This window comes from Danio rerio, chromosome 2, assembly GCF_049306965.1.
Source record: "Danio rerio strain Tuebingen ecotype United States chromosome 2, GRCz12tu, whole genome shotgun sequence".
Taxonomy (NCBI): Eukaryota; Metazoa; Chordata; class Actinopteri; order Cypriniformes; family Danionidae; genus Danio; species Danio rerio.
Genome location: NC_133177.1, coordinates 44,658,826 through 44,673,692, shown reverse-complemented (window position 1 = coordinate 44,673,692; position 14,867 = coordinate 44,658,826). Strand labels below are relative to the sequence as shown.

General features: G+C 34.3%; 1 protein-coding gene across 2 annotated transcripts in view; it reads left to right on the top strand.

The window, feature by feature from the left end:
- Positions 1–14,867, top strand: part of zgc:110158 — a 148,587-nt gene that overhangs the window by 104,654 nt on the left and 29,066 nt on the right. For both annotated transcript variants that reach the window (NM_001020567.2, NM_001362582.1), the window contains 1 exon segment: positions 2,168–2,257. In NM_001020567.2, coding sequence (NP_001018403.1) covers positions 2,168–2,257 — 90 coding nt within the window.

Below are 14,867 nucleotides of genomic sequence, written 5' to 3'. Positions count from 1 at the left end.
AGGCTCCTCTCGCTCTGTTTGCTTGTTTTATGCCCCTTTTACGAGGGGAAGTATGTACACAAGAGCCGGGGTTTTTGTTTTGTTTTGTTTTTTTCTGATGCAAATAAACGTCTCATGTTAACACTCTGCGTGTTGAATGAGCGGGTTTTACTTCGAGTGATCTGTCTTATGGAACTACATGCTGATGCTTTCGTATTATACTCGCGTAGTGAGGCTGTACAGCTAAAGGCTTTGTTTGCAGTAATTAGACCAACTTCCAGCATTGGAAATCCTGCTTATTATGTTTCCTTGTGGTCTGCGACGTATTATAGTGGATCAGCGTGGTTTTAAAAGCATTTGTCTTGTAAGATGGTTGTTGATCGAGGAGGGCGAAGAGGCTTTGGTTCTTATTCTGACATGTTTAATCAACAGATCAACTGATTTGACATGTCAAGTTTGGATTGTTGATAATATTGTGAATGGAAAATGGTTTGTGAATGGAAATGGAATATTTCCTTAAAATATTTCTTTAAATGCAGTATTACCAAAAATGTTCCAATTTCCTTCATTCATTAATTTCTCTTCGAACACAGTGGAATGAACCACCAACTACTCCAGTATATGTTTTACACAGAGAATGCCCTTCCATTCGCAACTCTGTTCTGAGAAACACTTATAGACACTCATACACACACACTATGGGGCAATTTAGTTTATTTACTTCACCTATACTGCATGTCTTTGGACTGTGGGGGAAACCGGAGCATCCGGAGGAAACCCACATGAACACGGGAAGAACATGCAAGAATTGAACCAGCAACCTTCTTGCTGTGACAGTGCTTACCACTGAGCCACCATGCCACCCCCATCTCCTTCATTTCGGGACATAAATTAATATAAAAAACAGCTTTAAAAACAGGTTTAAGCTGTTTTTTTCATTAGCTATATTATAGCAAATAATAATTTAGTTTTTCTTACTTATAAAGTAGTAGAGCCTTACTTTATAAAATTTAATAAAGTTTCTAAAATGCACTTTTAATTGTTTATATAGTCATTTATAATTTATTTAGTCCTTTTTTCAGTGTAATGGAAAAAAAAACATCTACAATGCACTTTTAACTGTTTCATTTGTCATTCATTTTAAGCTGTTTTCATCAGCTATAGGCTACTATAGCATATAATAATTTTGTTTTTCTTACATATAACCTAGAGCAGGGATGTCAAACTCAATTCCTGGAGGGCCGAAGCCCTACACAGTTTAGTTCCAACCCTGCTCCAACACACTTACCTGTAGGTTTCAAACAAGCCTGAAGGACTCAATTAGTTTAATCAGGTGTGTTTAATTAGGGTTGGAACTAAACTGTGCAGAGCTGCGGCCCTTTTTGAACTGAGTTTGACACCTGTGACCTATAGCATTACTTTATAAAGTTAATAAAGTCATTTATACTTTGAGTCATTTTTTTCAGTGTAATAGAAAAAGTTAGTCTAAAATCCATATTTAAGTGTTTCATTTGTCATTCATTTTAAGTGTTGTTTTCATCAGCTATATGCTTCTATAGCATGTAATAATTTTGGTTTCTTACATATAGCCTAGTAGATCATTACTTTACATGCATCTATTATTGTTTATATGGCAAAAAAAAAAATAGAATTGAGCCGGGTTTTGGCCTAAAATCAAAATTTTGATTAATTGAACATTTGAACTCGATTACGATTAATAAATGATTATTTTATTTATTTATTTTATTCTTTTGCCCTCATAGTTCACTGACAATGATATTTTGAACTTTCAATAACTGTAATTCTCCAAATGAAATTGGTTGGTTGGTTGGTTGGTTGTACTCTAAATCATCAAAACTATGTCTGTTGTGTTTATGAGCTGTATCGGAGTGCACTCTGAGGGAGAAAGTTTTGCTTTTGTGGCTTCTTTCTCCACTTGTTTGCATTTTTGGGTCAACTTATCATTTAGTTTGTGTACAATTTTGCCTAAAGAAAGCTAAAAGAAAAAAAAGTAATGTAATAGATACATTCATAACACTGACTTGCTTTGGTGCTATTTTGTCATTGATGGACCGGCCAATGCACTAGTATTATTAAAGCAATATTAGTGTTATGTGTGTATTATATCAGATTTGACTAATTGATCTCAACACCTAACTTGTCCTCATCATCTTTTTTTTTTCTCCAGAGTGCAGCAGCAGCCCCCAGCCCTGTAATGGGCAACATGCCCCCCAACGACGGCATGCCAGGCGGACCCATGCCCCCTGGTTTCTTTCAGGTAAGATGAGCTGGTTTCATTCTCTTGCTTTCCCTCTTTTTCTCCATTCCTCACCCAGTCACGACTGCGCTTCATTCATCCTTTCATTGATTCTGTGTGTGTGAGTGTTTGCTACCGGTGGGTCTCTCTGTGGCTGTGGGTGGCTTGACAGCAGACTGAAGCTCTGCTGTCTATGTGAGATCATTCTGATCATTTATTTTAACCTACACTATATTCCAGTACAGGTAAGATGAAGGCACACAGTGTTAAGTGTTAGTGGAAAGTAGTAAAATTATATATTTTTTTATTTTATTATTTTTTTTTTTTTGGAGCCGGGTTACACTTCCTATCTCAAAGTCTTGGACATCCCAAAAGGAAATCGCCCATGGTTTAAGAGCTAAGATCCAGAGTTTGGAGGTTTTTAAACAGTTTTTCATGCATTTGTGAATTTAGAATTTTTTTTTTTCCAAGTCTACACTGAAAATTGTTTTAAGGTGTTGCAAGGTGTTGTAATGTGGTTGCAAACAGATTATATGGGCTGACTTAAAACAAATAAAATTTGGTAATGTTCTTGGTGATGTAACTTATTTAGTTTGTATAAATGAAACTATTTATCTAGGGCTGGGTGATAAAATCAGTATCAGTATTTACTGACCGAACACCATTGTCATTAACAATAAAAAAAAAAGTTAGGTGTGAAGTTTCAGTATAAATTGCTGTAGTTTTTATTAAAATTTGGATGATTAACGTGCGCCTTGAAAGGAATGCCAATAAGCTTAGGGTGTAAGTAAGGCATTTCTAATGGAGCAGTGCAAATATTGAGCGATGCACACATGGTGTACATTTTCCAGGCACACCTAGTTGAAAAACATCTGAACCTTTAAGAATGCCGCGAGTGCATCGCAGTTAATGTAAGTAGAACCAACCAATCTGCTTCACACTTTGTATGGAATATACACAATTTAGTAATAATTGTTGACCAATTACCTCAGACAAACACAGCACACTTGAACACTGCAGTGCTTTTTCATTTTCTTCATTAAATTAATATCGGAACTGCAGCAATTGTTTGTCTGTTTGCCATCCTCTGAGAAAGTGGTTGATGGTTGCCTAGTGCATAAAGATGGCAGGGGAGTGCAAGCTCTTTTTGCGTGTGAGTTTTGTGTTGCGTCATCGCCACTTCAGGTCAGAATAATAACACACGCAAAAATTAGTGCCGTATAGCAGCAGTGAGGAGATTGTAAATAAAAAACGATGTCGCCAGAGTGGCTTTTTGGTTTCTTTTCTTGTGCATCCCAGCCACTACCTCCCCATCAGAAACATTTTTTTAGCATAGGGGGTAATGTAGTTATTCAACTTCACAATTTGTAATGTTGCAATATGTATTTGAATAATGATGGCTGGTTCCTTTACTTGAAAGCTCAGATTTGATTATCTTCATTTGTGTTGTTTACAGAGCTTAAGGTAAATTGTATCATTATTATTCACATCTTAAAGTTTGCTTTGGTTGTTCAGTATTTACGCTTTACCATTACATACACTTTGAAGTTATTTATTGATCAAGTTTAAGAGTCTTTTTAACACCTATGTTTATTTTATTATAAAGAGAGCAGATATTTTTGTTTAAATATTTGTGTTTTTAACGATTAAAACTATTTGTAGTGTCAAATGGTTGATAGCTGATAAATTAAAATAAAGTGGTTAAATAAAAAAAAATCCTAATATTGTTATTAGTTAAAAAATAGTTAATAATTATGACATAAAACATGATATTGTGATAATTTTTTGCTGTATCGCCCAGCCCTATATTTACCTTAAAAAATAGTAAATCCGATGACTCATTTTTTCAATGTAATAAAATTGCACTTTTAAGTGTTTTATTTGTTACAGTTTAAGAGAAAATGAATCAGTGTCTCTAGATTTCAATCACAAAACGTGGTTTTAAACTCTGTTTTCTCAAAATGAGCTTTTTAGCCATAAATCTCCACTTCAGCAGCACTTATATACACCAAACTTCATATCTGTATTATAACGTTTTTTTGTTTTTTTACAGAGGAATTTGTTCATGCATAATTTGTCTGATAATAAACAATGTTTTATTCTGCACACACACACACACACACACACACACACACACACACACACACACACACACACACACTGACTTATTTGTCTGAGTGACAGACAAATAAAAAGATATTCTCAAAATCTCCTGCGTAAAAACGTTTGGCTCTGTTAAAAAATCAAAACACTTTGTCTATAATGTATGCAAATTAGTGCATAAATAAAAATATATCTTTTGCATTTTTAAACATGCATTCTTTGAAAACTTTTTTTTAAGCAATTTTTAATTTAATCAACAAACTCTGAAAGAATAACAAAAATTATTATTATTTTTACCCTGTTCACCTGCTGCACTTGCCTTAATACAGCTCCTATGACAAATCAATGGAAACAGTTGTTAACTGATGGTCAGTTAACTGTATAACAAAGCATATTACTTGGAAACAGAGAGAGAGAGAGAGAGAGTGAATGGGATTTCCTCTTGAACATCTTGCATAATCTCGTTCATTTCTACTTTCAAAGCTTTTTCATTGTCTTTCTTCATCATTCTTCCGTCCATCTGCTTGCAGCTTTATTCATTCCATACTGCAGGCTGTGTTGTGTTCATTAAGATGCTCTATGTGTTTTATGCGATGCATGCGTTTGTGTGTGTGTGTGTGTGTGTGTGTGTGTGTTTTGACAGTTGAGTTTACTCTCAGTGATCAGTCTGTTATGAACGGACGGCCTGTGAAAACAGATCAGTGATGACTCTACGGCAACTTTATGAAGACGTTTTGCTTGTTCTGAGTGGTGTTCGCCCGTGGAAACGTTGATGCTATTATGCTATTAGATTCTCTTTTTTTTGTTGTTTTTTTGAGGTTGCTAAGGATTTCAGAGTGTTTTTAGCAGTGGCTAGGTGGTTTCCTGCTGGCACAAGTTAAAATAACCTTTACTGTAAGTCTTTATGATATTCTGTTCCCCTTCTCTGTTGTATTGTTTTTCACTCATGTATCGTCCTGCAAGTGAAAAGTCACTTTGAAAACTAAGCCATGGTTCTTCCGAAACATTATTCATGTGTAAAAAGTTTAAAGTGTTAGTAAAGATGCATGACATACAGTATTGGTACTACATAACTGGCTAATATTAAAAACTTTTCCCCCATTATTTCAACTATGCTGTCATGTAACGCACATTAAAATTAATATATTCTTATTTTTAAAAAAGATTCAACTTTAAAGGTGCAGTAGGTGATTGTCTTTGGAAACATTTTTTGTTGTGCTGGTTGAAAGTCTCTTCACATTCCAATAGTAATGATTGAAGTAAATGATCTAAATGTATTTATATGTATTTTTATATTCTGGGTAAGGCATAACACTAATAAATGGCCGATAATTCTGATAAGTAACCTAAACTGTTTGTACAACTGTGCACCTCTGTTCATGCAGATCCACCGATGCGCGTACATATGCGTCACGGTTATGTAGACACGAGTGAGGGCGGTAAAAACAAATGCTGAATCAAAACTTTTTAAAATCCTGAATCAGTATTGGAGTTACTTTTGCACGCTGGAGAAAGGATGACACCATGGCTGAAGTATTTCTTTTAGACGGGTAATGTCATGTTATTAAAGTATTTTAGTCACACAAATCTTATGTAGATTCTGTTGTTTTACTAATGGGCTACTGTATATATGACTATTTTCAGTTTAATAAGGGACCTTTTACAGCATCGATAATGAAGATTTTTATTAAGTTTAACAACAAAACATGAGTAAACAGCACTATTCCACCTAGCCTGCTTTACTGAGCTGAAGTGGGTTTTATATTCACAATGGTTCGTTTTTGAACAATGACAACCTGTGACGCGCTCCTTATATTGTTTACCATGCTACTCTGAATATTTGGTCTGAAATAGCATGTAAGTATGGCTTAGTAATAAGTGTAATTCCTGCACCCTGCTGGCCAACCACTAAGCATACAGTAGTTGCTTTAGGACAAAGCTCATGAAAAATTGCACATTATGATAAGTTTTGCTTGCTAACTACGTAACTGAAAACGTGCTAGATATAATACAGTTTTTCGTTCAGAATTGTAGTATTACAAAGTACCAGTTTTCTAACTGGCAAATGACATGATCTAGTGGGTCTCTGTCATCTTTACTGTGTGCGTTCGTGATTTCAGGAGGTGTGGCTTTAGAAGGCAAGGGAGGGATGTGTTTGAAATGTATTGTATTTTGATCACCGGCTGCACTTTAAGTTAATCTTTAGAAAAGTTACAAGTGTTAAATGTATTTTATTCTTATATTCAGTTATTGTATTGAATATTATAATGTTTTGATGCTTAATCTTTGTAAGACATCCAAATTATGCATTATTTTCTTACATTTTGTGATATTTTTCAGTTAAAACCATATTGTTTCTGTTCAGAAACTTTTCATTAATGAGTGAATGTGAAATTTGTGTGAAGTTTGAGTTAACACTGCAAAAAGTGAAATATTGTGAAATATTGTTACAATTTAAAATAACCATTAAATGTAAGTGTAATAATATCAAATGCCATTTATTTTTGTGTCGAATTTTCAGCATTCTTAAATATGTTAACATTAACTTTGAGGCATTTGAGTGAATAAGAAATATTTTGTTACATTTAAAGCTGGGTTATAAATAGTAAAAAAATCGCAATCAAGTTTTAAGCAAAAGCTACATCTTGTGCATGAAGCACGGTTCTGTGATGTGTAAGAAATCTCCCTCAAAGGACAGAGGGTGCTCTAACACAGAAAATCCCTATAGTTGCTGAATAAAATGAAGATTTAACTGCTTTTACTGATTCAGTGAGACCAATAATCACACGACTACGCAATCATCTAAAGCAGGATTTAATTCAAGCATTCCACTTAAGTTAGGAAGTGAGTTTGGAGTAAAACTGTCATTAAATGTAGTATTTTGGCGGGCTTTCAAATGGAACATTATTTCTGATTTATAATTTATGCAGACAGCTATCAATACTCCAGAAAGCTATTTTCGATTTTATTATAATAAAATTAAAGCGACTAAAATTATGAACACAATAGTGCGTAGCTTGTCAGTAAACGAAGACTCTGTGTAGTAAAAAAAGCTTAGATTTACTACTGATTACACAACCGGCTTTACTGACAAAATGTGCATATAAAAAAAAAAAATCACCTTCAATTAATCGCCCAGCCCTAGCGACATTACAGATCTCTTTACTGTCACATTTAATAATCGTTAATTGATTTTATAAATAATTTAACTGATTATTTTTAATCTGACCCTAATGTTTTGAAGAAACTAGCTTAAAGGATTATATTTTTAAAATCTTCAACGTACACCATGTGATACTGAAACAATGCTGTATAAATTAAACAACAACGTAACTATGGTAAATGTCCAAAATAAACATGATAAGCTACATTTCTACTGTGTGTCACACCGCTTTGATGAATAACTTGACTATTTGTACAAAAAAATCAATAATTGGTGTTCAGTGGAGCCCTATACTATTTATTAAATGAAGATTTTCTTTTTTAAGTTTCACATTACTCGTGAACCACAACAGAAAAATAAATATAAATAAAAGAAATGTTACAAATATGCAGTAATACATAAATAAATATACAAATATACATAAATATACAGTTAAAGTCAGAATTATTAGCCAAACCCCCCACCCCCCCCCAGCCCTTTTTTTTTTCTTTTTTAAATATTTCCTAAATTTTGTTAAACAGCGCAAGGATATTTTCACAGTATGTCGATAATATTTTTTCTTCTAGGAAAAAGTCTTGTTTGTTTTATTTTGGCTAGAATAAAAGCAGTTTTTCATTTTTTAAAACCCATTTTAAGGTGAATATTATTAGCCCCTTTAAACTAATTTTTTTTGATAGTCTTCAGAACAAACCATCGTTATGCAATAACTGGTCCCACTTTATATTAAGTGTCCTTAACTACTATGTACTTACATTAAAAAATAAATACAATGTACTTACTGTGTTTATAATGTATTTGATAACACTTGTGGTGCATTTGAGTTGGGATAGAGGTTGGGTTATGGACAGGTTTGGTGGCATGGGTAGGTTTAAGGGTGGGTTAAGGTGTAAGGGATGGTCAACAGTGTATTTACAAATGTAATTACAAAAATTAATTACAGATGTAATTACATACATGTATTTAATCAAGCATAAGTACATAGTAAATACATGTATTTACACAATAAGTACATTGTAACAAACTATTTATTCCTGTGTAAGTACATATTAGTTAAGGCCACTTAATATAAAGTGGGACCCAATACTTGCCTAATTACCCTAACCTGCCTAATTAACCTAGTTAAGCGTTTAAATTGCACTTTAAACTGTATAGAAGTGTCTTGAAAAATATCTAGTAAAATATTATTTACTGTCATCATGACAAAGATAAAATAAATTGTTATTAGAGATGAGTTATTAAAATATGTTTAGAAATGTGTTGAGAAAAATCTGCTCTTCGTTAAGCAGAAATTGGGGAAACAATAAACAGGGGGGCGAATAATTCAGGGGGGCTATTAATTCTGACTTCAACTGTATATAGAATTTGTATATTGGCCACTTGTCATTTGCAGGATGAAAAAGAAAACAATTAGTGACTTTAGCCTTTTATAAATGGACAGCATTTGAATATCAGAGCATCCCTACTAATGTGTATGAGCAAGTTCACTTAAATTGTAGGAAAATTCTATTTATTTGCATGAAAATATTCTTCATTTGTCCTTAGGTAGAGATGTGAACGTCTCAGAAGAGCTCTTTTTTCCATGTCTATTATTTCCCCATTGCACCTGTTTACATGAAGCATCAGATCCACAAAACCACACGTAGAAGCATTGACACATGCACACACACACACACACACACACGCACACACACACACACACACACACACACACATGCACACACACACACACACACACAGAGCCTCATAATCAAACATGCATGTACACATCCGCAGCCCTTCCCATGATGCAGCGCTCGCTTAGTGATGGACAGACCTGGCATTTGGCAGTGTTAGCGATAAAGCAGAGCCGAGGGAGGAGGCGCTTTCTGACGCCGGTCGGGAAAGGTTTGAGGAGAAGAAGGTTTTTGGAGAAGCAGAGAAGTGCTATTTATATCAGATCAGCACTAAGGGAGAGAGGAGGTGTGAGGTGCTCTGGTGTGTGTGTGTGTGTGTGTGTGTGTGTGTGTGTGTGTGTGTGTGTGTGTGTGTGTGTGTGTGTGTGTGTGCTGTTTATAAGACCTGTTTCTTTGAGAGAACAGGACTGTGTGGTTTTGGGTTCATTCATCTGTTTACTAGGGACACACAATGTAGATATTTTGGCTAATGATGTGGATAGTTGTTTTTTTTATGGCATATTTTAAAAAAATACAGTAGCTTTGGATAGTATCTGTGGTGAATTGTTTGATTCAGTAAATATAGGGCTCCACCGAACACTAATTAGTGATTTTTGAGTACAAATAGTCACATTTCATGGTTATTTTAAATTGTAAAAATATTGCACAATATTTCACTTTTTGCTGTGTTAAATCAAATACCTCAAAATAAAATTATTATAATTATTAAAAAAATATTCTTTGAAAATGATTGCCAATTTTGCTCTATTGTAAATCCTAGGTATACATTTTATTTTAAAATCCAGAGTGTCATTATAAACCATGTTTCAAAAATCATTTACAGTATATTTCAATGATTATGACTGAACACAAAGCAAACATCCTGGTTTTTATAATGCAGGGTGTCAGATGTAATGAAAGAGAAGTGAACGGGTGTTGCTGAAGGTAACCAAGATTGTTTAGCAGAGACCGACAGAGACGGCGAGCTCCACCACTGCTGTGTGTGATGAGGTGTAATGAACAGTCGTGACCTCAGCGATACTCTGAGCTAAAGAGGCCTTGAGCATCCCGAGACCCCTCTAATCCCTCCCTCAGACACACTCGCTAAGATGCAGGCGGCCAGCGAAAATACACACAGGCACACACACACACACACACACGTACACAAATATACACTCACACACACTCGCTCATGTGTTGCTGTTGGTTTCTGGGACAGCCAGTAGAGCAGCTCTCATGCCAGACCCCGCAGCCATCCACTCTCACAGGGAGGTCAGAGACGGGCCACGGATAAATCACAGACCACAATCTCACAAAAAAACAGCCCCTACCTGAATCAGAAACATTTATCAGAGCATGTGAGTCATGTACGCGTTTAAAAAGCCACTATAAATGCATCACTTCCATTGGGATGTTGACTTGCGTTAATTAAAGATGGCATGAAATGATCACATTTTCATTCATTCATTTTCCTTTGGTTTAGTCCCTTTTTTTATCAGGGGTCACCACAGTGGGATGAACCGCCAACTTATCCAGCATATGTTTTACACAGCTGCAACCCAGTACAGGGAAACAACCATAGACACTCATTTACACACATACACTACGGTCAATTTATTTTATTCAATTCACCTGTAGTGCATGTCTTTTGACTGTGGGGTAACCAAAGCACTCGGAGAACATATGAACTCTACATAGAAATGCCAACTGACCCGACTCGAACCAGCCACCTTCTTGCTGTGAAGCGACAGTACTAACCACTGAGCCACTGTGTCACATGATCACGTTTCTTGCCAAAATGTAAAGTTTAATGACTTTGCGTGCCATTGATCACATCATGTTTGAAATGTCATTGAGGTCTTTGGAGGTGACGTTATTTGGAAATAAAAATAAAATTAATTATTTAAAACAAAATGTGAAATTTCTAGATATAAAAAATACTTTGAATTAGTGGATAGAGACTTAATCTTATATTTTGGTCACATTTATTTCTAAACAAAAACAGTTTGTGATAAATAAATAATAAAATAAATAAATAAATAAATAAATAAATAAATAAATAAATAAATAAATAAATAAATAAATAAATAAATAAATAAATAAATAAATAAATAAATAAATTTGAAACTGTATTTAAAAATGCGGCCGGTTGGATTTGAGTATCAGTATAGTCATGATTTAAATTAGAAACTAAATCTCTCAAAAATGCAGCCAAAAGCATTCGATCTCAGTTGGGTGCCTGACAAAAAATAAAAATAAATAAAATCCTAACCCAAAATACCAAATGTAAAGCCGACAACGCCATGCGTCCACAAATTTATTTGTTTAAAAATCCACTCGCAAAATATTCAAATGCAAACAAAATATCGTTATGCCGATATATTGTGTAAATTGATATCAGTATTTAATTCCGCCAAAAATTGTGCTATATCGTGTATGGTTTTCTAGTGATATATTGCATAATCGATGATATATATGTATGTATATATATATATATATATATATATATATATATATATATATATATATATATAGATATATATAGATATATATAGATTTTAGGTGCAACCCATATCAAACACACCTGCCTGTAATTATCACGTGGTGTTCAGGTCCTAATTAATTGGTTCAGGTGTGTTTGATATGGGTAGCAACTGAAAGCTGCAGGAAGGTGGCTCTCCAGGAACAGGGTTGAGCACCCCTGCACTAGACTATATTGCTATATTTGCTAGACGGGATACAGCTGCAACCCAGAAGTTAACAAGAATTATTCATTATATTATCCATTAATTGTATTTTATTAACATCTACTCCTATCCCAACCATCACCGTGATGTAATAATAGTAATTCTACTAAGTATTATTCATATTAATTAATAAATTATTCACTAATTCTATTCTATTAACTCATAACCCGACCCCAACTCTAAACCCAAACATCACTGTTATGTAAAAAAGAACATTATTAAACCAAGTTTTAGCCATGTTATTTATTAAATTACCCATTAAATTAACATCAACTTAAACCTAACCCTCACAGTAATGTAAAAATATGAATTATTGTTGTACAATGTTACAAAACTAATGCTATATTGCATATATGCTATATTGTGAGTATCCACAGCTGTATACCAACTAGTCTTTACCCATTATTATCTTTTAGTAGTGAATCTGAAAAGAGTGGTGTTATTTGGATTGGCATGGAAGGGTCATTGTTGTACCCCGGGCAGATGTGTTGTTCTGCGGCTGTGGTGGTCAGCGTGGAGATTTCCGCTGGTGTTGGATGGATGGTTTCCTTAGCCGCTCTCCAACCAGCGGGAGGCCTTGTCTGAGGTCTGAACACTGGACAGAGGTCAAGAGGCGGTAATAAGCATGGGTCACAACCACATACACAGACTCAACAGGGCGGCCAAAACTCCAATGAAACCAACTGAGGAGCATGTTTTTTGTTTTGTTACTAAACTTCCGGCATAACTTGAATTGATTAGTTTAATGTACGCATCTTATTTCTTCAAAACGTGGGGACGTTCAATGCTCAGACAAGTACGTGAATGCTTTGTTAACACTGCCCCCGTGTGGTCAATAAGCGCTATTGCAGCTGTCCAGCGGTCGTCATTCAGAGTGTATGAATACTGTCAAGCTAACTGCCCCCTTTAGGGCCTGAGAATAGAGATTGAAGGCCGGCCATGCCGTAAGTGGCAGGTTATTATCTTCTCAAAGGTGTCGGAAGTGATTTTTATATATGGCTGTTTTGAGGCAGGACTGCAGAGCGAGCGTGATTGGCTGGAATGGGTGCACAGGACCCGTTATGGCATATGCTTCTCATTCAGGGCAGGCTTGTTGTTTAGGGAGGGGGAAGAAATGAAGCTAAGCTCCTTTGCTGCGTGTTTGCTATTAGTCATATAGTCTCAGGTTCCTTACAGAACTGTTTTAGACTTGAGCTTAATGGCCTGTTGATCATTAATCAACACTAATGGAAGCTCCGTGCAACAGTTCTAGAGAGCAAAGGGGTTTCATAGGTTTTATGCGACACATTTCGGGGAATTTCTTCACAGTACATACTGTAGACATACTGAGCATACTGTACAGCATACTGAGCAATGCTGGTCTGTATGCTATTTTTTCTTTGCAATTTATGAAGAAAATGTGTTTGGTATTTGCATAAATGTATAATACAACTACACAACAATATATCCTCTGTTTTCTTTTTTTTTTTTCTTTCTTTTTTAATTATTACCCAAGTGATGTTTAATGGAACAAGGGAATTCTCACAGTATTTCCTATATATTTTTTTTGTTTTTCTGGAGAAAGCCTTTTTTTCTTAGTTTGGCTGGAATAAAAGCATTTTTATATATTTTTTAAGGTCAATATTATTTCTTGACTTGCTTAATTAACTTATCTCAACCTAGTCTTTGAATCACACTTAAACCTGAAAACTAGTATCCTGCAAAATACATGATTAAATATTTTAATTGCCTAATGGCAAAGACAAAAGAAATGAGTTATTAGAAATTAGTTATTAAAACTGTTGTATAAAATGTTGTTGAAAATGAAAACATTTGAGAAATATATAAATAAATATATATTTTACACGTGAGGGCTAAAAATTTAAACTGTGTGTGTGTTTGAGCAATATGATCTTTTTATGATATTTTATATTTATTATATTTTTAAATAATATGTTTTTGGTATTGGTCACTATTACATTAAATTCATACGTATACAATTATATTGACAAATGGACATTAGGGCTGCACAATATACCGTTTCATTATTGATATCGCAATGTGCGAGTCCACAATAGTCACATCGCAAGGATCTGCAATGCAGTTGGGATTATATTATAGTAGACCACACATTACAGTTAACAACATATTGGAGTCATTAAAATTTTTTTAGAGTGAAACTTGATTAATTTCATGTGTCTTTAAGGCCTGCGACTGCACTGCAAATAAATCCTGGTTGCTTTAAATTTTAAAGCTGAATCAAATTAACCTTATGTGTCCATCAAACTTATGTTAAACTGACTTAAAACAGCTTGTGTAACTTATACAATTAAGTTAAAACAGGATTAACTTGGTTTAATAAGTTACAGTGACCTTAAATGCTGTCAGGACTAACTGATCATATAGTTTTTTACAGTGTGTGTAAGCATTTAAGGCAAATCTAATGTTTGTAGCTTAAAGATTAATTGTACATTTTATAATTATTTACTCATGATAGTGTTATTATTGTTATTTTTATTATTATATGGTGGTAATTTAATTTGTGTTGCTAAATATTGTTTAACGGCCCAGAAAATCATCAATTATTGTGTACGTTTACATGAACATCATTAATACGATTCAATTGCGATCAAGACAATACTCTGATAAGTAGCCGACTATATAAACAGGGATTTTTTAAATTAATTTAATCAGATTAAGGTCATAATCGAACTAAACAGAAATGGAATTAAAGCATGTGGAGTATGCTGATTTTAGTCGCATTATTGAAGTGCAGTACACACATGTAAACACCGCAATCAAACTTCTACCATCGTGTAGGATTTTCGCTGCATTTTGTGACAGGATAGTCTATACACAAACAGCTTTACACTATTCTCTGCACCTAAAGATTCAGTGAAAGACCACAGACACCTGCATCAAATGTGGAGGTTTTTTGTATACGGTGTGCAATATCAAATTACATTAAAACTACACTCTTCTAGTAG